The sequence below is a fragment of the Gavia stellata genome, chromosome 4 (genome assembly GCF_030936135.1).
Source record: "Gavia stellata isolate bGavSte3 chromosome 4, bGavSte3.hap2, whole genome shotgun sequence".
Taxonomy (NCBI): domain Eukaryota; kingdom Metazoa; phylum Chordata; class Aves; order Gaviiformes; family Gaviidae; genus Gavia; species Gavia stellata.
The window spans coordinates 66883080-66909986 of NC_082597.1; the positions used below are offsets into that span (position 1 = coordinate 66883080).

Sequence of the window (26907 nt, forward strand, 5' to 3'; positions counted from 1 at the left end):
GAACAAAAGTTGCATTTCAGATACAAAAGTAAGAGCAGGATTTGAATTGCTTCCTTACTGCGTAGGACACGTTTCAGCATTTCTGAGTATACTCAACTGTTACAAATACAGGTATAATTTTTTCTTAATCTTTAAAAAACAGAATAGATATCAACACATCATAAATTGACTTTAAATGGGCAAAATATTATATTTTGCAACCCTTAAAAACCCAGACTTTTGTTTCTGGTTTCTCCTGCATGTAAATATTTCCTAAAAAATCTCTCGCAAAGTTTTGTGTTATCAACCATTATATAATAAAGAAGAGTTTATCATCTCAAGTTCAAGATATGTATTTTATTTTGTACTGGTTAACTGACAAAAGTTGCCCCAGGGACTTACACAGTTTTATAACTTACAATGCAATAACTATAGCCATTTGTACATTTAAGTTGGTTTTTTTCTAGTTCTCTTAAATTTCCAACACTTAAGTTTTATTACATATAAAAAAATGTAAATTGAAAACTTAGAAATAAAGGCTTTAAAGCTTAAGAGAATAAAAAATTTAATAAACCCACTTATTTCTATAAAACGGGGCCACAATTTCTATAACCATTGGACGCTGTTTCGTAACTCTTGATCCACATGGACATACCAGTACAATGTTTCAATTTCCCAAAGTTGCTTTGCAAATCACAACTAGAAACAAAGATGTTTTTAAACAACTCTTCCAATACAACATTTTTTCCAATAAATTCATATCTATATAGAAAGGAAATGTATTTCACTGGATTTCTTTTAATTTAACTTAAATTCAGGGAAAATGCATTTGATTTGGATATGAAAATAGGAAAAACTATTCCAAGTGCACTCTGCAGTAACTGTATTCAAAATGCAATGCAAATTCTTTTTCTTTTTAACAATACACAGAAGCTGTCTTTGTTGGACGCAGACGTGGCCACTGTGTGATATTCATACATCAGTCTGACAAAGTCAGGAATTCTGAGACGCTTTTTGAAGGCAGCACTTGCTTCAGACAAAATGTTTTGGGTTTGTTTTGGTTTTTTAAATAAAAATCAAAATAGCAGCTAATCTCAGTATCAGACAGAATGATAGAGCTGAACAAGTTTTTACTTGACTTTTCTGTGACAAGACAACATGTAGGTTAAGTATGATACTGAACAGCTATGTAAATGTATACAAGAAGAATCATGCGAACTGCATGGAAACCAAAGTCGAAACACTGCCAAGTGTTGTCTGTTTGATCTGATCGGAATTGGATATCAGTTTGTTCCTATTTTCTCCACCTCTGACTCTGAATGTTTTGTTACAATAGCTCAGCTGCTTTGCCAAGGTTACATGACATACATTGTTGATGACATATAGTATTTCTATTTACAGCACCTTCGTTACTGGTACTATGGTAATAATGATTTGTTAGGCACACTGAGCGGTCACTGATTCTTTCCTCTGCTGATGTTTTGTGTATCGTAACATTGGGTAAGCACTGTTACTAACAGAAGACTGACTTCATTTTCTCAAATTCAGGCAGAATATGAAAGAATTATTCCAACCACACCTGCAGCAATTTTTTTTCCCCAGCTGCTCTGTACCTTAGGCTGTATTCTGTTTCCCACTTCTAGGTCATACGTATGCTGCAGAGAACGAATAAAGACATGTGGAAATATCTAAGCCTTTCTTCTGTAAATAAATTAAGGCCACTTGACAAAGCAAGGACTCTGCTAGTTACCAACAAGTAGGCAGATAAGCAGTACTGCAGACTTTTTTTCTAGCTGATGACCAGACGGGAAGCCCATAGATGCTGAACAATGACCCCCTACTTAGCCACTTGCCTTGCTGTCAGGTACTGTGCAAAATAATTTCCTCTATCCTTGATTTTGTTCTGAAACTCACTACTTTTTAAGAAAAAACCCAGACTTACTCAGCTTTTACAGGAAAGAATCTTTAACTAGGAACACCGTGCACTGTTGCGATAGAGTCTGTGTAGCGTAGATCACCTGAGTATTTGTCATAAACTGACATGAGCTAAGGTTCTGTGTCTGTTGATTTTTGGCAAAGAAAAAAATGCACTACGGTAAAGTCCTACTAACTTTGATCCACACTATTAACCCTACCTGCGTGAGTTCTCTCACCATAGAATACTTCACACGAAATGCATACAACTTTGCCATTCATACTAGCCTTTCACGGTAAGGCCTCGAACTAGTATCCTGAATATGGGAACGGGAGGAAAGAATGTTTTTAATTAGCACACATTTTACTCGTTTTAGATATTCTTTCTCAGATACCAAATAGAAAGTAACCCCAAAAAACAGCACCAATTCATCTACTTGTCTGAAATGCAAAAATATAATTACGATGCAAGCAAACAACTGAAAACAAGCCAGTACATCATCCTTTCATCTCCTTCTTAGGCTTAATAACTATCTTTCAGTGAAGAGCTAGAACAAAACCAGAAGCTAGTGTAATAGGAATTTAAAAAACCCAAGTGCATAAACAATATCAGTGCAGCAGCAAAATATACAGTCATTGTTAACATTCCAATTCAACCCATTTCCAACATTTTTGTGCAATAAAAATTGGCCAAATGCTGGCCAATGCAACAAGCCTCTTTTTAATATTAACACAGTCATTCTTCACTTAAGCTATTTCTGCTTGTTTTTAAAAAATAAAATCAATTAAATACAACTCTCAAAAAAAAAGACTGTATTTTATAAACATAAAATTCTGGTGCAAATAAAGTAAGAAATAAATATCACACCCTTAATGACAAAAGGAAATTTGAACTGGTTCCTATGGCTGAACTTAAGAGGATGTGAGGGTAGGATTTTTGTAACATACTTATTTTAATATTGGCTTAAGTCTCTCATTATTTCAGAGGTAAAGCCAAGCAGCTGGGAGGAACATTTTTGTCAAGATGTTAAATTTCACTACACTTTAGTTGTGACAGTAAAGTTTGAATACAATCAGAGGAACCATAAAAAGTCTTCTTGATAGGTTGGGCTCTGTGCTTTGTGTTCTTCTTCTCAACCTTCCCTCAGTCGCCAGAGCAGGGACTACAGATCCAGACTTGTCAATGCAGCAACAAGGCAGGATTGTCTACCCGCTTGCTGGGAACAACCCCAACCTTTGTTTCGTGAACTCCACTCTGTTTGCATTTTCTCTTACGTTGCATATGAAGATTAGGGGTAAGGAGGAGGCTTAGAGAGACAGTTGAGAGGGGCACACTGAGAGCTGGAATGTGGCTGCTCTTCTGGAAGAGCATTAGGACTGAAAATTAAAAAGAAAAGAAAAAAGTGCTTAAAATACATGGCAAACTTTTTACATGCATGTAAGTAATACAGGGCTGGTAACAATCTTTAAAGGGGGATGAAACCTCATCTATAAATCTGTAACCTCAGATACACAGTATACACAAAGAAAATCCTCAGTGTGCACATGTTCAGTGACCCCTGGATGCATACATGAAATGCCACAGATATCTTGCTTGCCAGTTCATGTACATGATCACTGTTTGCATGCTCTGATGAAAAATTCTGTGTGGAGAAATGAATGCATGTGTGAAGCGGGGAAGCAAATTTGAAGGACAAAATATAGGTACCATCTTTATGCGAACATTAAAGATTTTTCTATACGCTACCAGTTAACTGTTCAAAATGAAGGACATTGCCAGTCTGGAAATCAGGTTTCATCACTTTGTGAAAACGTCATCTCTTACTGAATGTGACCTGTTTACTAGTACCTTCGTACAAATACGGTATAACCTTCCTCGTCATGCAACATAAGCATTACATATTTTGTAGTTAACACTTCCAAAGGGTGTGGGTTCTTGTGTTTTGTTTTCTTTCAGTTTTGCACTGTTTCAATCCTCTTCAATCCCGTCATATATTTTTGCCATTTGACTGTTTTTCATGTACAATTTGTCTGATAACAGCATTCACCCCTGAAGCCTCTAAATGTGCACTTACAGTGTACACTGTCATACAGTGCAGAGATGTCTGAGCCAGCTTTCACCAAACCAGGTGGGGCTGGAGTAGCAGCCTAGCAGTGGCAGCACAAAGATAAGGGGAAGCTAACACAAACATACCCCACTTCTTGGTGCAGACTTCCAGGGTGCTCCTGCTAGACAACCTTCAGATACTCAGGTTTGCTCATTTAAAGGCAGCTCAGCAGTCTACGCTACACTACAGTGGGCAATGCGGACACAGCTTAAGTGACTCCTGTATGATTCCTCAAGCCTTGGCCTGTCCTATTTTAAAAGGGTGAACTTCAGCTCGTCTAGCCGGTGTCAAGCTAAGTGACAGCCATTAAACTTTCAAGGAAAGCATGTGGCAAAACAAGATACCAAAATAGAATGCAAGTAAATGGAGTTTATAAAAAAAAAAAAAACACAAAACCAAAACCAGTTCTTTAATGTGTCTGGGAAGAGTTTTTTCCCTAATGCTTCAAAGGTTCTGCAGTCTTGAAGTTATTCCAAGCTCAACAGTGTGATATATGATGAAGCACAATCATTCATGTCCCTGTCTTCAAGAAAATTTGCCTTTTCCGTTTTCCTTCTCTAGAAACCGTGCTGTTACATATTATCTCTGCAGCACAGACTATTGTAGTGTTGGCTGAAGGAATGCAATCAGTCTATTGCTGGAAATGAATCAATTTGAAATGCCAGAAGTATTTGAAAATCTGCCACTGGAAATGCCAGCAGTAGTGAAAATGTCTGTAGTTCCACATACATCATTTACTTAGGGAAAAAAAGAAATGACATTGCGCTTGCTTGAAGACAGAAACAACTGTGCACCATCACCACTAAGAAAGTAGATGGCAATGTCCACATTTTCAAATCAGAGAAGCCTACGAGACTATGACCACAAATCCACAGATATTACAATTCAGCAGAGTTACAGTCCTTGCACCTCTAGGCTTATTTGAGGATCATAGACTTGTATGTCTTAAGTTAGATCAATTCACATTAATGTTCCTGAAGATGAGTTTCCTGATTGCAAAATGGCTAGTGAGGTGGGTTACAGAAGCTCAGGACCTCACAAGCTTTGTTTTGTGCTCAGCTGGGTAGGTCAGTCCCAAAGTGTTTAGTGCTATGGACTATGACTCCTCAGTTTACATACAGATTTAGTCTAACCCTAAGCACTAGGCATAAATATTTAATCTAAAATATTTTCTTGAAGCTCAGTAGTTGGACTTGTTTAATCAAACACTCTGAGAAGATACCAAACCTGTCTAAGTAATTCTTTCCATGGCTGTAACTATCCTTTTCTTCTGTCATATTCTGCCACATACAGATGCGGATACAGCATCTAAAGAGGGATCTGAGTGAGATCTTTGTCTACTCCACTCAAATGAGTCTGTGTCAGGAGTGACTGCAGATGGACCCCAAAAAGTCTCCATTTACTCTCAAACTTAACCACTCATCAAGAGCCAGCTCCTGGCTTCGGCACCTCCTAAGTTTTCAAGATAGGCTTAGGAGAAGCACTAGTCTTAAGTCCTTCAGAGACATAAAAATGAATTACAGCTGTATCACATTTGGGGAAGATGAACAAGGTCATGTTACCCTACAAAGGCTGGCTTACTCTCCTCCCTTGCTGCCCCATTTCTTTTTTCAAATGACTTCTGTAATTGTCAGAAGGGAACAGAAACTTGACAGACATTTTCCTTGCTCATTAGCAGAGATGTGTTCGTCTTTTGGGGCTTCCTTCCCAGTTTTAAAAATAAGTAACACAAGATGTTCGTGCTCTGAGGTCGAGGACTTGTGAGGAAATAGCCATGGTTAAGACTAGTTAGGTACAGCAATGGCCTAGAACAGGACTTCTTTGAGACACATGAGAGTCTCCTCTACACAAATATGCACAACCATAATAGTGTTTTGGCATGACCTTCAGTACAAAGTCAGCTCTGACTGCAAATACTGTAGTACAAATTGTCCCAGACTAAGCTCAGATTAGGAAGCACTGTGCTTAGAATTACATTCATTTTCTTTTCATGGTAATTTTGTGTTGTTTCTCACTTTGAAATACAAGCACAATTCTATGCATAGAAGAAATATAAAACTTTGTCTCACCGTTCCCCTTTCAACCAATAATAACTATTGGGGGCATTAGGAAGAGGAAAAAAAAATTACAAGGTTACCAAGCACCTTTGCAGCAACATAGATACACTCATCACTTGCAGCCCCAGTAGATTTGAATCTTGTCCTAACACTCTACCGTTACACCATCCTCTCTTCAGAAACACAATACATCCAGTTTATTAATGCAGATTACTGTAGCAGTATATAAACAAAAATTACATCGGAATTGGCAAGTAACACATAGCATGCAGTGTGCTTTTTATAGCAGTATAGGTGATCGTGGCAGCAGGTCCTGGAGCTGAGTTATCAGGCATATTGACAGTCGTGGGCAGTAGAGGATGGCAGGTGAGATTAATAACACGAAGCAACAGAGAGACGTGGAGGAACCTGAAGCTGTTGACTATTAACTGAGAATAAGGAAGAACATTGTTACATTCCCCCCATGGGATATGCGCATCTTTTAAAAAATTTGGGTTTAATAGACATTTTTGTAAACCTCCCTTTAAAGGCTGGTATCATCTGGGGATCTATTCATTCAGTTGATGAATGAGGTCTGTGTAATTTTTTGTGTTAGTATTGTCTGGTTTCAAGCAACTCTTTTTTTCCCCCATTACTCAAAATGCTAATCATATATTTCTAAAATCTATTGGAAAGTAGCATGCAAAGCCCTTCGGTGTTAGTAAGTACTCTGTTCTCTGTCTTAAAGATGCCATTCACATGCAATATTGTCTGGCATTGATTATAACTGTAACAAATCAGCAATGGAAAATATAAACAGACCGGTGATATTTTCAGAATGCAACCATTTTGCATGCAGTAATATTTTACCTTATTTTTAATTTATTTCCTATTTTATATAAATGAAAGCATTATTTCTCATTAAAAATTAATTTTAATTTCATTTGCAGTATCAGGGGTTTTTTACTTGTTTTTTGTTTTTATTAACAGATAACTTGGGTGTAGAGTTTGGCCTCTGATAATGAAAATGAGGTTTTCACTGCATTCAACAGAAACCTGAATACAATCCAAAGACAGGCATACTTTTTTAAATACTGGATGATGACAATATTTCACTCTTGTCCAATATAGTCCATCAGACAAGTAGCTACAGATGCTAGGTGAACATCATCCAGTAATTTTCAGGATAGGCCTAGATTTGGTTGCTTGCCCCATATGCCTGGACCTAGAAATTCAGGTGATGCATGGAAGCCAGAGTGAGGCTTTCATGCATTGTTGCGTCAGCTTACTTAGAAAATCTCTTAAGAAAAGTTCTCACAGATTCTTCAGATCAGCTTCCAGTTGAAATATGCAGACTTAAGCAAAAAGACAGACAGATGTATAGCTAAATAAATTGACTAGATGTGTCCTGGAGTTTCATTTGGCTTGAACCTGTTCATAGCTTATCCAGTGAGGTTGACCAAAATCTATGCACTGGAGTCACAATTACTAGAAAATCCAGAGTTACACAAGTCCCACTTAAAATTCAGTATATATAATGGATGAAAGAAAATTCTCTGTATTTGATGTTAAAGTTCAGAGTGAATCTGTTTGTGTTATGGTCAGGCATATGAACTAGTTTGAACATGATTAGACATATTGCAGGATGCAGAAAACATCTGTGTGAATTACAAGTCTTAACAAGCTATTGTTTAATCCTGGATGAAATGCCACTGAGAGGTCACATTACTGCAAGAGTAATGTTAGAGACTTAAAAACCAAGCATATCTCTCTCTTAAAATGGGTGACTTAAGAGCGGGGCACAGCTTTAATTTGCCTCATCACAGGCAGATTTCAATCATCACATGATTGAAAGCATGTGCCATACCAGGAAGGACTGTCAGAGGATGAGGAAGGGCAGTACAAGCTCCTGTCTTCCTCCTCTTCTGGATTTACAAAATCTGAACCTCAGTAAATCTAACTGGTTCTTTAAATGCCTTCAAATTTTACTCCAGATTTCAATTACTTTATTTAAAGCACTCAATAACTTATACCATCCTGCTGACTTGCATTAAATCTGCTGTTACACTTCACTGCTTTACGAGACCGTGCAGTTATGTGACCCAGACAAGCAAGGCAACGGTGTTAATGTATCAAAAGTAGTGCGTACTTTTCACTTTACGGGAAGAGTATCAACCTAGTGGTAAAAAACAATAGTCATTTGAAAGTCAATAGTTCGGCTAAGTATACAGGTGTGTGTTGTTTGTGAGATGACTGATCTGAATTTTTAAAAATATTAACCATATTTTTAATTATCGTTTCCCATATACCAGGGTTTTGATTTGGAAACATGGCAAAGAAGTCCTCTTGAACAACACTTTCAGTTCTGGTTGTAGCTAATGAGGTCTTCCTCACTGAGGAAGAATTCAGGGACAAACTAGAAAACCCTGAGATTTCCTTTGGACCTTATCCTTTTCTGTAGGTTTGTTTGCAGAACAAGGTAACATTTGCAGACAAATGTATAGCAGTAGTAGATCAGGTAGGTCTTCCATTCTGAGAAGAATTTTTAAAATTGCAGGAGCAATTGTTTGTTAATATTTAGAGTGGGATGGTATTAGAGCGTATTCTCCACCAGGAGAGTAGCTCTGGAAGGAACAGAAAAGGCTATGGTTTTGTGATGGTAAATTAAATAGGGTTAAAGTAAGACTTGTTGACATTAAACCTCTGAATTACCAAAGCACCTGATGATATTCTCAAATTGTTGTAACATCTAGAATATAGCAAAAAGCACTTCACAGGGATTTTAAGGCCTTTAAATGGAACTAGTAACTTTTTTTCAGTGTGCTGTAAAACTCCAAACTGCAAACCAGTAGATGGTACTTAACAGTTATAATGAACTTTCACCAACTTCTCAGTAAAATTTTTGTAATACCCTTATATAGTAAGGAAGTTAATAATACTGCTGCTTTATAGGCAATAATAGAGAGGCACAAATGAAGTGGCTGCTCCAATGCCACCGAGAGACCGAGTGACTCGCAGAATTAGTCCTCAGCAGTGCCTGATGTGCAGCCTGAAAGCTGTACCACACCTGTTCCCCAGTGGGCATCACTGCAGACTTACACGCACATCAAGTTTAGTGCTGTGTGGGAAATAGCTTCATTATATGTAGGGCTATAAATCAGCTTGGTCACTACAGATCAGGCTAAAGTCTAAAAATAATGTAACCTATTTCAAATGAGGGAGTATAGTCATAAGTGAATACATACACAGAATATACCATGAACTGTTAAGAAAAGTAGTGCAATCTCTTTTTGCTTAGGTTGGGTTTTGTGCCTTGATTAACTCAATTGGCAAAGGAGCATGATTTGGCGTTTGCACCACCTATGAGCAAGGACACAAGATCAAGAGCTGACTGCAGTGGGACTGAGTTGCCAAGCTAGGGAGAGCTTTCTCAGAAGCGTCTGCTAAAATCTCACAAGTGGCTTTAAAATACTACCTTATAAAAAGAGAAGCCTACACCTACCCCTAAAATTAAAAGTCTCCCATTTATGTAAATTTACCTAGTAACGAAATAAAATTATTACAATTTTGGCATCACTGAGAAACTAACTGCATAAAAAGACCAAATGAGGACTGCAGGATCCAACTTTGCATTCTTTTCTATATTTTTACATGGATATAAGTGTGTGAATGCTGTGATTAATGTTTGTACTGTCACTGCAGAAATTATCACTGTTCCTCAAGCTGTTAAAAGTTTGCTGTTAGTGACGAATTGCAGCGAAGAGCTTTCATATAAGGAAGAGGAGGGGAGCTACAGATGTGCATGCAGTTACGTGCAAAGAGAAAAGAGTTAGTTAAGTTTACCTGACAGTCTGGCAATCTGGCCCCCTGGCTAGTTGTGAGCCGTGTGGCGGTATGGAGGCAGCAGGCTGCTGACAATCTACAAGAAACTGATAAATTAGACATATATACAGAGAGATTACAGAACAAGGGGTTAGTAACAGTAGTACACAGGCTATGCATCTGGTGGAGAGATTTAGTGAGGAATGTGTTCTTGGTTCCTTATCTGACAGAAACACCTTTTTTCTGATAGTAATAGCATTAGTTGTTGCCTTTTTTCTTTTCACAAGAAGCAGCGAAGACATTTTTGTTTGTCTTCCCTTAGCATTGGCAAATTTTTGTTTAAACAGACAGCAATAGTGGGCTGTATTCAGGATCTGGGTTTAAACCTTGTACTCATCATTCTTCTGCTGGTGATGAAGTTGTTTTGCTTACATCTAATATAAAAAGCGTCAATAAAGCTACTCAAGATTTCTCCAGAGAACTTACATCCATATAACAACACTTACAAAGGCCATCTCATTATGGTCTTCAAGAAAAAGCTTGCAAGAAAGTCTTTGCAACTTCTAAATAGTGCTTGTGAGATTATTTTTTGTAGGGAAAAGTGATAAATTGATAGACGGTTTTCACTGTTCTGTCTAGATTATTTTACCAATTGTCTGCCAAAGCAGTTTCCACATTAATCACTTGCAAAGCTGTATTCTAGTTCTTAATTTATTAAATAACCATAAAGCCAAATAATCCTTTGTTGCTGATTTTACTATGACATTTGGAATACAAAAACAGCTTTAAACTCAGTAATACTTGTGGGACTTAAGAAAAGTAGTTGACAAAACAACCCTGCTTTCTAGCTCACTAGTTTCTACCAAGATTTCCAGATCTCAGGATTTGCTAAATTTTCCCCCAGCAGTCTGGCCTTTCATTCAACAGCCGGTGTGATTCAGATTGTCAAGACAACAGAGTCATCAGCGTCCTTTCGAACATTAAAAACTATGGGTGAAATTCTGGCTATCTGGAAAACTACTGGAGATTATTTTTTGTCTCCACAGGGTTTGCAGATCTATCATCCTCTCTGCTTCAACTTGATTCTCAACCTGACTCTTCAGTGGAAAGGAGTTACTTTCCCCTGAACCTTAAAAATGAGATGACTAGATTTCATGTACTTGGAAAGAATTTGTTTGGTTTTGTTGTTGTTTTTTTTTTCCCCAGTTGACAGCTACCTAAAGCTCAACACCAGCAATCGTTTCTCTTTACAATGTGGATGTTTTCCAAAACCCACTTCTATTCTTTGCCTCAGTCAAGTGGAAGAATGTGTAAGTAATTTGCTGTCAAGAGTTTTGAGATGACATCAGGTACAATGCAGAGCAACACACCTTCCTGGCAACACTGAGCATCATCTGCAGTATCCTAGCATTTCCTTTTCATACAAGGCCAGAGTGTTTCTCCCTACTTCCTATGAAGATCTGTGCTGACCTCCAGTGGGTGGAAGCAAGTGTACCCAAATCACTAGTTTCTTACTGCTTCAGCCAAGAGGAGAGGGTTTTGGACCTATTTTCAAGTGCACAGGTATCTACATCAGAAAAATATATGCATGGCTAGTACTGACACCATTGTGCCAGGAAGCAGAAATGGAATAAGAAAGGGTACTGTGCCATTCTCTTATATGCTAGGATTGTCACTATAGTGCTCAGTACATCTTTTAGCAAAGGAGTGCAAGAGTTTGCAAGGTATTTGAGCCATGAACAGAAGGGTCTGTCATTTCAGCACAAAGCTCAATTAAAAGAAAAGGTGCCTGGGGGGACAGACAGAGCAGGCTAACTGCAGATGGTAAATGATTGTAAAAAAAAAAAAAATTAATGTCTTATTCTAAACAAACTAGTTTGCAGAAGTCCAAAGCAAGGTCATCCCTGACAGCTTATAGAAGGTAGTCAGTGAGAAAAGGACTACAGAACAGAATGCTGTGTGATGCAAAGGTGTGGACAAGTTTCATAAATACAGAAGAAATTGTTCTGACAGTCTTCTCCAGAACAACGCAAATGCCTGATCCTATTCCAATATCTCAACCATCCTGCAAATATTTTATGATGCCTCTTCATCTGCTAGATTTGGCAGAACGCATGAATAGAGAGCCAGATTCTGCAAGCATTACGCAACCTGGATAATAACTATTCGATGTGAGCAAAATCCCTCAACTTCACATGAAACAACAGTTCTACCTGGCGTCAGCAATGTTCACAGAGTCTGGCTCAGACTCACATCAGTATGAAATCCAGTGATCCACATGACTTAAAATGGCTGAGTCTCCTCCTACATCCTCCAGGAGTGAAGTTTTTGAGGATTATGCTAGGAAAGAGCTAAGCAGAATGCATATGGTTTACATACATGCATTTCAAATTCAAAGGAGCTCTTACCTATTTATGTCCAAGTAGCTGTGCCAGAGCTAACTTTATTCCTTATGTATTTAATCCTTGTAAGTATTTTGGAGAGCTTATAACCCTGTTCTCTAATGCCATGACAGTCATAAACACAATGTAACAAAAAGTAATTTTAAATGCAAAAATTAGAAGCCAGAGTTCAGTCCTTCCCTTCTACTAAGGAATCGTGCCTATACCAAATAAACATTTGCTTCTTTCTGAAATACTCCGTTGAAGGTTAAAAGTTTCAAAGATGCCTTTACTGATTCTGCGGTGAATGTCACATAGCATAACAACAAGGAAAGAATAACATGCTCTCTTTTACTAAAAAATAAAAACAAAAAAAAAATTTAAAATTATGTTGGAAGAGTATATACTACTCCCAGTATTTTTCAAATCTCAGGAACCATCAGTTAAGCTACATAGTGAAAGTTTGCTATTTGTATTGAAGACACTTGGGAAACAGACATGGATTATACTTTCTAGTGTGTCTTCAGATAACACCACCAACAAAATGATTAATAAAGTTATTAAATACAGACTATCTTATTTCTCCATCATCTCCAGTTGCTTTGAGGAAATAAGCTACCGGGGGCAGGGGCTGGGCTGGCTGATCTCTTAAGAGCCCTTTTACAAATCTATGAAGCTATAATGAACAAATGAAGTTCAGTGACCATTTCAGCCACAAAAGGCAAAGAGGAGCTATCATACATGTCAGTTTTCACTGAATTCTGCAGGACGCGAGTCTGTACAGGGTCCTGTGGCAATATCGGACAACTTACACTACTGCATCTGTTGGAGCTTTGAGACTTGACTTGTGCTATACATTAGTCCTGTTCCGATTTTCCAGTTCTTAACATTTTAGCCATTTGCTGGCAATGGTGATGTAGAGGGCTCAGAGATTTCCTCTCTCACAGATTAGCCAATGCTGATTTTCCTTTGGAATCTAATGCCCAGTCCTAATTGGGCTAATCAGCTCCCAATGTAAGAGCATTAAAAATACCAAGCTCAGAGAAGCTACATCTGCTCATATGAGGACTGAATGTGCTGCTATAAATTATCTGCCAAGAGCAAATCTCACAAAAAAGTATTTTCCTGTACTTCCTTTTGGCTCAGCCAGAAAACCGATGCATTTCCCTCATGTCACAAGGTGTGCTCTGCCCTCCAGTCTGTGAACTGGGTGACTCCAATGAACACAGGCCTGCTTAACTGGGTTATTAGTGTCCAAGAGATGGGCATGCCTTCTGTTGACATCAGCAATGTCCTCAGTGAAAATCCTATGTGCAAGCATTTTCAGTCCCACCTGCTCAGGACCCAGCATAACTGCAGTGGAACATTTGAGCACATTTTGACACTCAGTAAATTACTAATCTCTGCAGAGTGTTGTCAACGACCGAGACTATTAAGAATCCCAAGATAAGCACTGGGGATGCTGTGAATCAATAACAGACATGTAACATACTTTTAACTGTGTCTAGTTCAGTTACTCAATGGAGAGTGATATGAAAAACATTGGGAAAAATCTGTTCTTAATAAAAGAAAAGCTCTCAAGAAATGCTTAGGACAAAATGTGAGATTGATGCTTTTTCAGTCTTTTAAAACAAACTCTCCTTAGCATCATGTTGACCACTCCAGGCCAACAGAAAGTCCTCCTTTCCTAGTTAAAAGTTTTTGGGCGATCTCACTTTGTGTCACACTGCCCAATGTCAATTGAACTTGCTCCATAAAGATTAAGGAATTTGATAACATGTCTATGAAGGTGTTGCTGACAATTTACTTGAAAAGAGAAGCTGTCTCTATTTATATGGTAATGAACTGTTTTCTTCCCCAAGATGTCAACTTAATGGGAAAGAATGAATGGTTAATAGTATGTGTCAAAAGTATTGGACAAAGAACAAATCAGTAGTCTTCTAGTTGTGCAGAGGCAGAAACACATTGCATCACACAGCGAGTCCTACAAAGACAATAAATCAATCCTCTCTACTCAAAGGAGGGGAACAAGGAAAATTTCCAAATCCAAAAGACAAATGTGAGATGTCAAGAAGAATGGGGCAGAGGGTACCAAAACACTCGCCCACCTGCTGTGTTGAGATTTGTAGAGATGCTTTCAAACTGTAATCTGACAGGATGAGAAAAGTCCCAGAACTGTTTATGTCCAGGGTTGATGGGGATATATTATCTGACTAGCTGGTTTCACTTATAATTTATCTCTGTTTTTCTAATGGATGCCAAGAAAACTTTGGCCTTCCTCAAGGCCAAGAGGAACTTCAAGTGGTAATGGTTATCGCAAAGAACAGCTGGTGAGAGGACAGCTGTGGCTTACCTTAGGAAAACAGCATGAACAATGGTACAGGTCAAAGATTAGAAAAGGCTCTCCCTTCTCCTGCTCCCGGGGTCAGTTTGGGTCTGGAAATAGCACAGTTACCGCTGCCCTACGCAGAGCCCCAGCTGGTCAGTCTGCCAGCTGCAAACTGGGTGCAGTTCTGCATTTCTGCAGGCTGCCCCTGGAAGAAGAGGGCTATGGTGGAGCAACCACATGGAGCCTGGCTGTCCTTATTAACCCCAGCTCTCTCAGAGCAGGATTGACTTGGGTTGTCCTGGCTTGGGAGCAAAAGGAGCAGTGCCAAGGGACTCAGCTATGGTACAGAGCCATTATACAGCTCCGTGAGAGCCAGCCCTCTTCTGGCACAGCTAGCATGCAGGCAGCCTAATAAACTTCACCAGGCACAAGTTTGCTCCTGCACAGACATTTTCCAGTATCCAGATTCTCTGGGTTTTCCCCTGTCTGAGTTTTACCTCTGCTCCTGTTGAACTGTATAATGGATTGTTGATTGGAGATAGACAAATTTATCAACCAAGTATCAGTTTTGGCTTACTTCATGATCTACTCTGAAATTTTTATGTCAAGTTTTGCGAATACCCAGGTAACTCATATCTTAAGCTTGCTATTCAGAGAAACTTGGTGTCTTAGATTATTGTTGGTTGGACATGTTTCAATAACAATGAATTCTTCCGCTACTTATTTCTTAGTCTTCTCAAAAATTAGTTGAAGAATAAAGTTTAAAAGACTTGAGCACGCTGCTGAACTCCCATTCACGCACAGAACTGAAGGCATCAGCAATATCTACCTATTGCACTAAGATGCAATAGGCCAGCAGTATAATGCATCTAAAATCCTCATCTCCTGTCATCTCCACATGTCCACTCTTTTTCTTGCAAAGGTGGCCTGGGAACGTCCCACTGTTTCTACACTCTCAAGCTTCTGACACAGGCCTCCTTCTGCTCCTCCTCCTCTCAGATGTTTACCTTCAGGACAAGATCAGAGTAAACATAACAGAGAGACTTCTGCTAAATGCTTCTTAGGAGTAAGAGCAGGTGATTGAGCTTACCGGAACAGGTAGGGTATTTAATTGCTATTTTCTTATAGCATTTAGAGAAACACTATCTGTCTTGGCAATTTCCACAAACCAACTCATGGAGCATCACTAACAACTTCACGCACTACCTGACAGACATGGTTTAGGAGGTCATCGATTCAGTGGTTTTCAAGAATGTGTCAGGTTTCTTGGCTGTGTTTTAGTGAGTTCTTTCATCTATACAACAGCTACACTGTATGGAATGGGTTTTCCCCTTATGACCTTATATTGCATGACTTGATTTCTACTTTCTTTTTAGACCTGAGTTACTCCCAACCTAGAGAGCTGTTCCCCCATCAGTCCATGTGCTTCAGTGGTACTGTAAGCTCAAAGTATAGCGATAAAGCTATATCCCAGCCTTGCCCTTTGCTGTAGCTCATATTAAGAATAATTTTTTAAAAATAAATAATACCTAGTCATTAACAACATTAGTGAAATGCATTTTTCTCCAATTACAGACTAAGAACATTCTAAGAGGTTTCTTGTCAGCTCTGTAGGCTTTTCCACATTTTCTATATCATGATGTGTTTATGTTATTTCTCAAATGGTTTCTGTGAATGCTTTAAATAATTCCTCATTAAATCTACTGAGAAGCTAAATAATGGGTTAGTAAAATAGCAGAAATGAAAATGGTAGAAGCTGAAAATATATATTCCGTTGCTTTCTTTTATATACAGTTCATAAAAAGCCCATTTAGAAAGGTCTGATGATTCATGAAATACTTACTCACTAGGAGTCACATATATTTTTAACATTTCAAAAGAGGGGAAAAAAAAAGTCCTTAAAAATGCAGAAATCATCACACTTCTGTCTTGTTGGTTACCCATCTTTCATGGAAACATAAGTGTCTAGGATACATTTCAGATGGCCACAAATATGTCCAAACAAAAAATACTTGCACTATTTTACAAGTAAAGAAGGGCCTGAGCCAAAACTTGAAGTCAGTGGGAACACTAACTTTAGCAGGCTTTGGAAGAAACAACATAAGGTACAACTATAAGCTTTCACAGCCCTAAAAAATGCAGACAGGGAGATACTTACAATTAGGAATACTAGTCTTGATTAAAGAATTGCTGGTGAGCTTACTCCATACATCACAACATCCCAAGGAACTGCTCTATTAGAGAGCTAAAATATAAGCACGTCTAATTTAAACAGAGACTCACTTCAGCTTTGCCTATTTTATGAGATGAGAAGCACAATATTGAATATTCCTGTGTATTTGATGGTAAAAATCAGTAAGTCATGAAACCACATTAAACCTTGTCATAAAAGAAAGTAAAGACAGATGGATGTTGTCAAGATATTTCAATAGCTGTTTTAGTTAAATGGTAAGACTGGATTCCAAAGCCCAAAATTTTCACAGAAAGCAACAAATATCTGTTAACACGCTTTAAAGATATGATGTGTCACCTGCATAACTGTTTAGTTAGAAACAACCAGGAGTCTAAGAAGATTTTACTGGAGGACTTCAACAAATGATGCTAATATTAACCATTCCATCCAGCATTGATGTCATAACTTAGATACAGAGAGAAAAATGTCAATAACCTTTTAATGAAAATATACAACAGTAAGGCATGAATTTCACTGCAATCTTTTTTTTTTTTTTTTAGTGTTTTAACAGATTGGGCCTTCTTTTAAATACGGGTTTTATTTCAGAAATGCTTTCTTTATCTAGTGAAAAATACAAATAGAAATTAAATGAAACTTGTAGAACTGCAGTGAATTCATGCCATAATAGCTAAATTATATTGAAGTAGCTAAATTATATTGATCAGCATGAAATGTATGGGTTTGGTCTCATCAGTGATAACTGGAAAGCTAAATGCAAAGAGAGGAAAAGCACAGAGCGAAAAGGTCCTATCACAGTGGCACCAAGAGGTAAAAGTACATTTAGCCAGCTGACGACTTCATCAGTTACAGCCAACTAATGTCCTTGGCAAGGATACTGTTCTTCAAATTCAAAACTGCCTCACAAGGACAATGTACCATGCTTGAAATGGCATAAATATGTAATGCTCATTAAGCTTAGTTAAATGAGCATATCAGATGCAGGACATGGCCCCAAAAGCAGGAAGATATATACATATATCTGTATATATGCACTAATACTGCTCATACAATGAACACATACATACACAAATATGGCATGTTTACAAAAACCACAGAATAACAGAACAACGCAGAACAAAAAGTAAACACAGATAATAAGTTAATAATGACTAAATTATCCTTTTTGTGAAGAGCACCATGTTCAGGCAAAAAACCCCTAGACTTGATTTTAAAAAACCCTGCTAAAAAACACATAAACCCCCTTTTTCACAGAGAGCAGAGACAGATTAGACCAATACTGCATGAGTCTTGCAATAGCCAGTAGCCTGCCTGATTACACAAGCTCAGAGACATCTTGCAGGTACAGGATCACCATCAACACAAGTACATTCTCAGTAGATAAAAACAGAACATATTCATAGCCGAGGGCTCAGAAGAATCATTCACGGATCTCTAATTAGGCAAATGGCAATTTACATTCAGACTGTAAATTTACATTGTCAGAATAAAGTTGCGGGTTTTTTAAAAGAATAATGGTTCTGAAGAACTTTCAAGCTCCAGCTGCTTTGCATTGCTTGGATGAAGCAAATCAAACTTACCTGACTGAACAGTCAGAGCAGACTAGCCCGACTAGTTAAATATTATATGGCTGCATATCTTATTTAGTAGTGGTGGCTCAGTTAACCACCTACCCTGCTTTTCAAGAATCGACTCTTTCACTTAATGTACAGATAAATCCATATTAGTCATGAACTAGAATTCAGAAGAAAATTCTTTAACACAAAATCAGCATAGAAAGAGGTATTTAGATCCTAGTCATGTTGATTTTCCTTGTCATTGATCTATAAAATTCCTTCACAAAAGAGAAGAAATATTTAAAACTGTTCACTGGGTGACCTGAGCAATCATAAAGATCTACAGAGCATCCTTGTAGCAAAATTCAAGTCTGAGCTGATAGTGTTCCTCAAAGAACTTCTTCCACAATAATTTTTAAAAGAAGCTGTGCCTTCCTCTGTGTTCGGATTTTTAACAGTCCTGCTATTTCAAAATTGAGACGTGCATAAAAAAGGAAAGTTGAGGTACTAAGGTAATGTCTATAGTAGCAAGGTTTAAAAATCCATGAGGAGCTTTCCAACATGGATACTTAAGCTCAAAAGCAAAGCTGCAACTATTTTTGGCAAACAAAAAATGTGCACAGCTAAAGACCTTGAACTTAAACCCATTTCACCACACAATGAAAGAAGACACAAACCCGCTATCAAAAATTTATTCCCCTTTCCAATGCTGTAAGGTGCACAGGCTCATCTCTGCAGAAAGCCTCCACTGTGGACAGTAGTATCAGCCTGAGCCTCCCTCAATCATTTTCCCAACCCCTTAATCCAAAAGGAAAGAGTAAAGACAGCTTCATTTCCTACCAAGGGCTTCTACACGTAATATTGCTTTTGAAGATGCTCTCCTATATCTTCACGCTGCCTAAACAACGTGAAAAAACAAAAAGCAGGGGCCAAAGCCAAGAATCTTGCCCCACATGATAAATTCCACTTTAACATTATTTTGAGAAAAATACATAAGAAGAACATGAGCTTCTGATTACACAGAGAATAACCTTTTTCAGAATATTTCTGAAAATCATATTCTAAACAAGGCACTTTGAAAAAGCTCAAAATCCAGAAAGAAAAAAATAAAACAGCAGTAGAGCATATTCCTCATCCCTTGTGCCAGGAGAGGTTACTCAACACTTCACATGGCCTATCAAAAACCCCTAACTCCCTGTAAAGCTAATGACCACCCTACTCAGCAGACCCTCTACTCGGAGTTGTGTTGTGTTTGTGCTACATCAAACAGATCAATGCATTCCCAGGTTTCTAACCTATTCTTCACAGGTGAAACCACGTCCAGTGTAAAGGGCAATTAACAAAGACAACTCTTAAGCAACTCCCCTTGAGTGCCAGCTTAAAGTCTTAATTGGAAGACTTCTTAGGACCTCCATATTTGGGTGATAGAGTTTTTTCATTAGCGCTTTCATTGTTAGCTTTAAGAAATAGTTTCTACCTACAGATGCTGTAAGTTAGTTCTTGGAGACACTATTAGGAACTCTCTATAGGAATTTCCCTCAGGGTAGAATTTCTGCACATTAATTTAAATTTTATGGTAAGAATGCAAACTAACAAACAAAAACTAGTTATTTGTATCATACTGTTATTTGTATTTGATTTGTCTGTAAGCATAGAGCTACAGAAGAAATTAATCTTGGATGACTTTTATATTAAGAGTATGTACTATATACTCCTAATTACATATGATAGGTGGTGAGCTTAGTGCTTGAGCAGTTGCTGTACTATTATATGACATTCCTTGTGCTGTCTTTATCTTCCACATTAGTCTTTTCTTGTGAGAGTCAAATGCCACTCTGTAAATCAGCCTTGAAAGTCATCCAAAAAGCAAGCAAACTTTCAGGTTTAATGTGCTTTCAGAAATGAGCAACTCGACAAAATTACCTAATTTTGCAGTGGTTTTTATTTTTACAAGTTTTAGAAGCACCGTTTTATGAAATGGTCTTGTAACAATGAAGAACGATAAAATCTAAACCCTACAGAACAAAAACTTGGGACCAGAGTAAACTAGCATAGTTCTGTTGAAACCCATGGGTCTAGCCTGGATTAGGTCAACTAAATATCCTGACCTCAGCTGGGCTTTGAATTTGAGGGAAATGTGTCACATTTTAAGGCTACTTCCCTTTTTCTATTTTAGTCAAGTAAAATAGATGACTGTACAGAATTCTCTACAAAGGAAAGGATTGTTTATTATGATCTCATGATCTGATTTCCTGGGAAACATGAAATACTTTACTATTCAAGGTGGTTTCCTGTGTGGGATTTTAAATAACGAGATCTGCCCTGTGGTACCTACAAGAGTAAACAATAAGGAAAAGAAGCATCTACCACAGTTTTTTTGGGGGGCACTTCAGCAAAGGAGAGAGTCTCAGGCGGATCATAGTTGACCCTTTAACCACCCCTGTTTAAGGGAGAACGCTGCAGCCATTAGTTACTCTTCATCTCATAAGCCTGTTGGGAAAACTTTTTCTTCAGGTGCATCATCCCCACAAGGATCTTAATTGATTTAATTTTAAGCTAAAATTACAGAACTTTATATTCAACTCTTAGAATTTCCATGCTAAAATAACTGAGAGAGAAGGGTGTTATCAGGGCACCTACAGCAGAATTTTTCTGTCTTGTTCTTTCCTTAAAGAAGTCAAGAGAAACACGTTTGATATTTGGGACTGGGTGATATTACAAGGTATCTAGTGACTTTGTTTTCAAGCCCTGTGTATGAAAATTTGAAGGAGTTTGAATGCAACTGCAAAGGAAAGGTCATTTTTAATACAGTGTTACACACTGTCAAATCCAACCTTAGGCTTGCTATATGCCCTGACTTCTTCATGTAGTTATGAAAACAGCCACATGCAAAAGCGGGCTGGAACTGTGTTGAGTACATACCAGCTGGTTCTGTCTATCAGAAGAATAAAGACTTTAAAGTGTAAACATAATAGAAAATAACAGAATAAAAGAAGAAACATACAGCAAAGGTAAATGCATACTGCTACCACGGGGAAATGAAACATGATACTTTGGAAATGGACTGAGTGGTATTTTTAGCTACAGCAGTTAGGAGCTCTTACTTCAGTTAGAAAGCCCAGATAAATTTATACTACCACAGCCTGATGTCAGTCAAATGGAAACCTAGTAGGAAATGACAATCTCTTTCTTGAGAGGTCTTTAATTCAGTTGGTTTTCACTAGTGAGCCTTCATGCCACGGTATTCCTCTGAAAAAGGCAGCCAAAAGCATTTCCAGCTTTCCCGCTATCAGGTAGCCAGCAGCAGTCAAAGCTGAGGCCAGAGCATGGTGAAGGCAGCCTCTTCTGCCAAGCACCAAGGCCAGGAGAAGGTGCAAGGGAAAGACAGGCACAGCTTGCCTACTGCATGGGGAGCATGGGGCAGAGGAGCCTGCACAGTTTCTCCCTCTACCAAGTTCAGTTACTTTGGCTCTTGGTCTCCATCAAATGCATTCCCAGCTACAGCCTCCCAGTCCCCACAACACTGGTAGCTAATGAAAGGATAGGGAAGCCTGCACATCATATGGGTTAAATACTTATGTGAAGGAAATAGTTCACAAATTTAAAAGAAAAAAAACCTCAAAACCTGATTGCATTTAATTTAGGCTTCATTGCTCCTCCAATCCTGAGGACACAGCCTCAAGCCATGCTATACTCTGCTCCATAGTGTTTGAGCTTGGATGGTGCTCTTTTGCAACCACTCTGATGAAGAAGCAGGTGTGGGTTGCTACATTTCTTGCTGGCTTGCTTGACTGCACAAATCATGTGAGAAGAAAGTCTTTCTGATACAAGGCTTTTAAACATTCCCTATAAAAGCAGCAGAATAACATCCTTCACTGTTCTTTACTTTCAGGAAACAGATAATTAGACAAATAGAAAAAAATCCTACTTGGTGCATCATTCTTTTAATCTCTTAACAACAGTAAGAAATATTCCAGAAACTGGTAAGAACAACGCTGAAAAATTCCCTAATCTTCAACCTGATTCTAACATGGGCCCTGCTAATACTGGAATCTGAGTGCTCAGAAAGATCTCTGGTTTGAACCTGTCAGTCTCACAGGCTGAGACTAAGGCCATGTGATGGCATAAAATTCTGACAAATGCTTTCAGAAAGCTGGGACTGTTGTAGATTCATAAGGACAACTGTAACATAAATCACTAATACTGTCTCAAGACCTTTATACTCCGAATATGTAAAGATCTACCTAAAGTGCCAGGTAAGACTCCAGACAAACATTATTTTCTGGACAATTCTACTTTTCAGGCTGCTTCATCCTTTGGCCTCTGTTACTGGAAAAAGTTAGAGACAGTGTCAATGTTTTTCAATCTATAGTCCGTGCATCTGTGATGCTCCATGAGATATCAGATGCCAGTCCATGAAAACAGTGGGGAAAAAAAAAGATTTAATGCATGAAGACAGTCAGGATCCAGAGGCCCAAATTCAAAGATCATGTATTTTACCCTTTTACTAACAATTTTGCAATACAGTAAATTGTGTTTACCTATCTGTTGAGCACAGTTCTTTTTTAAATCATTGCTTCTTCCAACCACTAAACTGCATCTACAGTATACAGTCAGGGTTCTTCACACAAAGGTCATCCAGTCCTTGGATTAAAAACTGGTTGTCCTTGGTCTGCCACTCTTGTAAATTGTACATGGGAAGTACAATTACAATTAGAAGAGTCTTGTATGTTAGACGATCGTCATTTTGGGGCTTAGATCCTTGCATTTCTAAACTGGGGAGTTTGGCTATACAGAAAATGCAAAATCCAGTTCTTTAAAGAGATGTAAGCATCCATCAGAAAGAAAATCATCCTTATGCTGTTGTATGATGAAGAGGAAGGAATACAAGAGACACTGCCAGGGTTTAGGAAACAGATTCCTGTCTATGGGGTAGAAAATTAACACATGGTCTTAACATTGCCAACAGAATACAAAGGAATTGCTGAAATACCAGTACCGTTCATTTTACACATTTTAAAGTCTCTGCTTCTTTCCCCCTCCCTGCCTTTTTCTCCCCAAGAGCCAGCTCTGATTTATTTACTGCAACACTCCTTAGGAAAATGTCTTGTTTAGACTCTCTGCAATTTTACACTTGTCCTCTGAGTGGGTGTTACTTGCATAGAATCATAGAAACATTTAGGTTGGAAAAGACCTTTAAGATCATCAAGTCCAACCGTTAACCTAACACTGCCAAGTCCACCACTAAACTACGTCCCTAAGCACCTCATTCACACGTCTTTTAAATACCTCCAGGGATGGTGACTCAACCACCTCCCTGGGCAGCCTGTTCCAATGCCTGACAACCCTTTCAGTGAAGAAGGTTTTCCTAATATCCAATATAAACCTCCCCTGCCACAACTTGATGCCATTTTCTCTTGTCCTGTCACTTGGGAGAAGAGACCAGCATCCACCTCTCTACAACCCCCTTTCAGGTAGTTGTAGAGAGCAGTAAAGTCTCCCCTCAGCCTCCTCTTCTCCAGACTGAACAACCCCAGTTCCTTCAGCGGCTCCTCATAAGACTTGTGCTCCAGACCCCTCACCAGCTTTGTTGCCCTTCTCTGGACACGCTCCGGCACCTCAGTGTCTTTCTTGTAGTGAGGGGCCCAAAACAGAACACAGTATTCATGGTGTGGCCTCACCAGTGTCGAGTACTACTCAACGGCAGCTGTGATATTGCTGGCACTGAGTGAGAGGTATAATTTATTATAGGGTATTGCTCAGCTTTCCAGAATAAACATTTACTTGAGCAGAAACCACTTTATGGGTTTTAGCTTTTGTATTTTCTACTTACGCTTTTTGTGTATAACAAATTTCAAAACAAAGAATGAAAAAATTTACCACCAGACAAGAGTGTGCACATTTAAAGGCTAAAAGTTCTGCTCAGAAGCAGAACAAAGGTAATTATTAGCTTGTCTGTCAGAAGAAAGATGTTACAACCTTTGAAATGGCATTCCAGTTTGCATTTCCTTTCTACGCTTTGTTCAAAGCGGATACTACATTTTGGCAGGAAATGAAAAGCAAAAGCTTCCTGCGAAGATAAACTTCATGACTCAATCTATATAAACTAAACCTTCTGTGAGTTTAACATTACCCTTTAGAAAAACCTGATTGAATGAATGCTCCAGGGTGAGCAGAAGACCGATGCTGCATAGGCTTGTGCACACTGCCGGTCACTCCCTCACTGGTCCTCACACATCTGACTCCTCTGTCCCGTTGGGTTTGTGTCTTCCATGGAGACTACCAGCACAACCACCAGACTAAGCACCACCAGACACAGGGGTGCAGCCTCTGTGCAGCCTCTGCTAGCGGAACTGCACCCACCTATAACACAGCAGGACTTTCCCCACTGCATGTGCAACCAGTTTGGGCCACTGCTGGCAGAATGTCAGCTCCTGCCACAGGTGACACAGGAGGAGACATTTTGCTTTTCAGGTCCCAAGAAAGTGCCCAAATTAGATTGCATCTGTAGTCTTGGGAGGGTCCCCTGCTCTGCTAACCACTCAGCACCACATGCACCCAAGGAAAAAATGTTTACCTGGTGTGGCCACGGTTAACCTTTTTTCCTTGCTGAGACGGTGCCCATGGATGAATTCACTCATGGAAGGGGGGCCCCTCAGAAGATATGATTCTGTGGAGGCGGGATGAGGGGGGGCTCTTAATAATTTCTGGAGGTAGGTCCCTGAAGTCCTGGGATGGCTCTGATCACAAAGGGAAGGTGAGAATAGTCTTGCAGGAGATCCAAGAAAAATACATATGGAAACAAAAGAGTTTTACTTTAATTACCTTTCAAAGCCTCATGAATGACAACATCACGTTAATTTGCTTAACAGGTAAAAACCAACTAATGTTGCCACCCCATGTCACTTCCACAGCAGGGCACCTTGCCTGCATTGGAAATCCTGGTTCATATTAGTGGAGGAGGAGAGGAGGTTGAGTTATATCTGAGCATCCTGGAATTGACATGTACAAGGCTCCCTGAACATTCTCTTCGTTTTGCATTGTGACTAGAGCATTCAAGAAAAGGGAATGATTATTTAGGACTTCTCTCTAAGAGTCCTTTTCATCTTCAGAACCATGGAGATCCCCACACCTACAGAGCTTTGGCAGGGCAGTCACAAGACAAGATGAGAACTCACTGCTTGAACAGTGAAATATTTGCATTAGGTTACGAATGGCAGCCATCCACCTTCAAAAGGTTGCTTGCTCCCATGCAGAAAAATTGATCAGAGTGAACACATCCATATTCTTTTCTCACTGATGAAGAACAAGCGAGCACCAGAGCTTAACAAAAGATGCAGTTTCTTTTGTGTTAAGCGCTGAAATGGCTCATAGAGCACAATCCTTTTTTTTATTTCAGATGCTTGTTATGGAAAACCTAAGGAAAACTTAAGGAAAACTAGTTAAAGAAAATACATTCACACTAATATTAAAGACATACAAGATGCACTGAGACACTGACAGAATATAGTTCAAAACACTACATTAAGGAGGAGGAAGTAACATAGTGAGTAGGTGGATCAGAACCACATGTTGCCAGGCTTTGACTGCCGTATTCATATTCTCCCCACATCCTTCTCCCCAGTCAAAGTACAAAAAAAAAAGTTTACAATTCAGTGAACGACTTTAATGAAAGTCTGGCCACTGCACCGTACTGTAAAGATCACTGCATGCATACCTTTTCCTCTGAGTGCCACTGCTGACCAGTAAGTTTGGTTGCTGTGGGCCCTGACTATGCAGGAGGAAAGTGTCTATGCTTGGCACGGTGGCTGATGCCTCCTCACTTACTTTAGGGCTGCCGATCTTGCTCTTTCCAAGCTTGCCTTTGCTGCGTCGGGACTGCTCATGGTCGAACTCTAAATCCTCCAGTCGCTGGGTAAGGGCAAGTTTTTGCTGGATAGCCATGCGCAACAGAGAGTTTAGGGTCTTCTTCTCATCCTCTGCAGCTGCTAGCTGCCTCTGCATCTCATCCAGCTGCGTGACGTACTCATCACACCTGGGAAAACAAACAAGGCAGAAATCTGGGGAACGAGTCCAAGAACCATCCCTACCAGTCATCACATTCCCGGGCTGCAATTACAGGGACAGATTCACATCCAAGCTTTTCACAGAATCACAGAATCATTAAGGTTGTAAAAGACCTGTAAGATCATCAAGTCCAACCACCAACCCAACACCACCATGACCACTAAACCATGTCCACACGTTCCTTGAACACCTCCAGGGATGGTGACTCCACCACTTCCCTGGGCAGCTTGTTCCAATGCTTCACCACTCTCTCAGTAAAGAAATTTTCCCTAATATCCAGCCTGAACCTCCCCTGCTGCAACTTGACGCCATTTCTTCTTGTCCTGTTGCTAGTCACTTGGGAGAAGAGACTAACACCCACATCTCTGCAACCCCTTTTCAGGTAATTGCAGAGAGCGATAAGGTCTCCCCTTTTGCCAAACCTAATCCTGGAAGCAGACAGCCTGAATTCTTCTGTACCCACTTTGAACAAATTCAGACTTGGATTTGAATGCCAACACTTCTTGTTCAGCAGGAAAACCTGT

General features: G+C 39.1%; 1 protein-coding gene across 6 annotated transcripts in view; it reads right to left on the bottom strand.

Annotated features, from left to right (window-relative positions):
• Window positions 1-3073: 3073 nt before the first annotated feature.
• The window catches only part of BICD1 (BICD cargo adaptor 1), a 181368-nt gene continuing 157534 nt past the window's right edge, over window positions 3074-26907 (bottom strand). The window contains exons 7-10 of one of the 6 annotated variants that reach the window (XM_059816458.1): window positions 26144-26351; window positions 24894-25056; window positions 9881-9956; window positions 3183-3270 (exon numbers count right to left, since the gene is read on the bottom strand). In XM_059816458.1, coding sequence (XP_059672441.1) covers window positions 3183-3270; window positions 9881-9956; window positions 24894-25056; window positions 26144-26351 — 535 coding nt within the window. Of the gene's footprint in view, window positions 3271-9880; window positions 9967-24886; window positions 25085-26033; window positions 26352-26907 lie in introns of all 6 variants that reach the window. The other 5 variants (XM_059816457.1, XM_059816456.1, XM_059816455.1 and 2 more) reach the window with 5 other exon arrangements.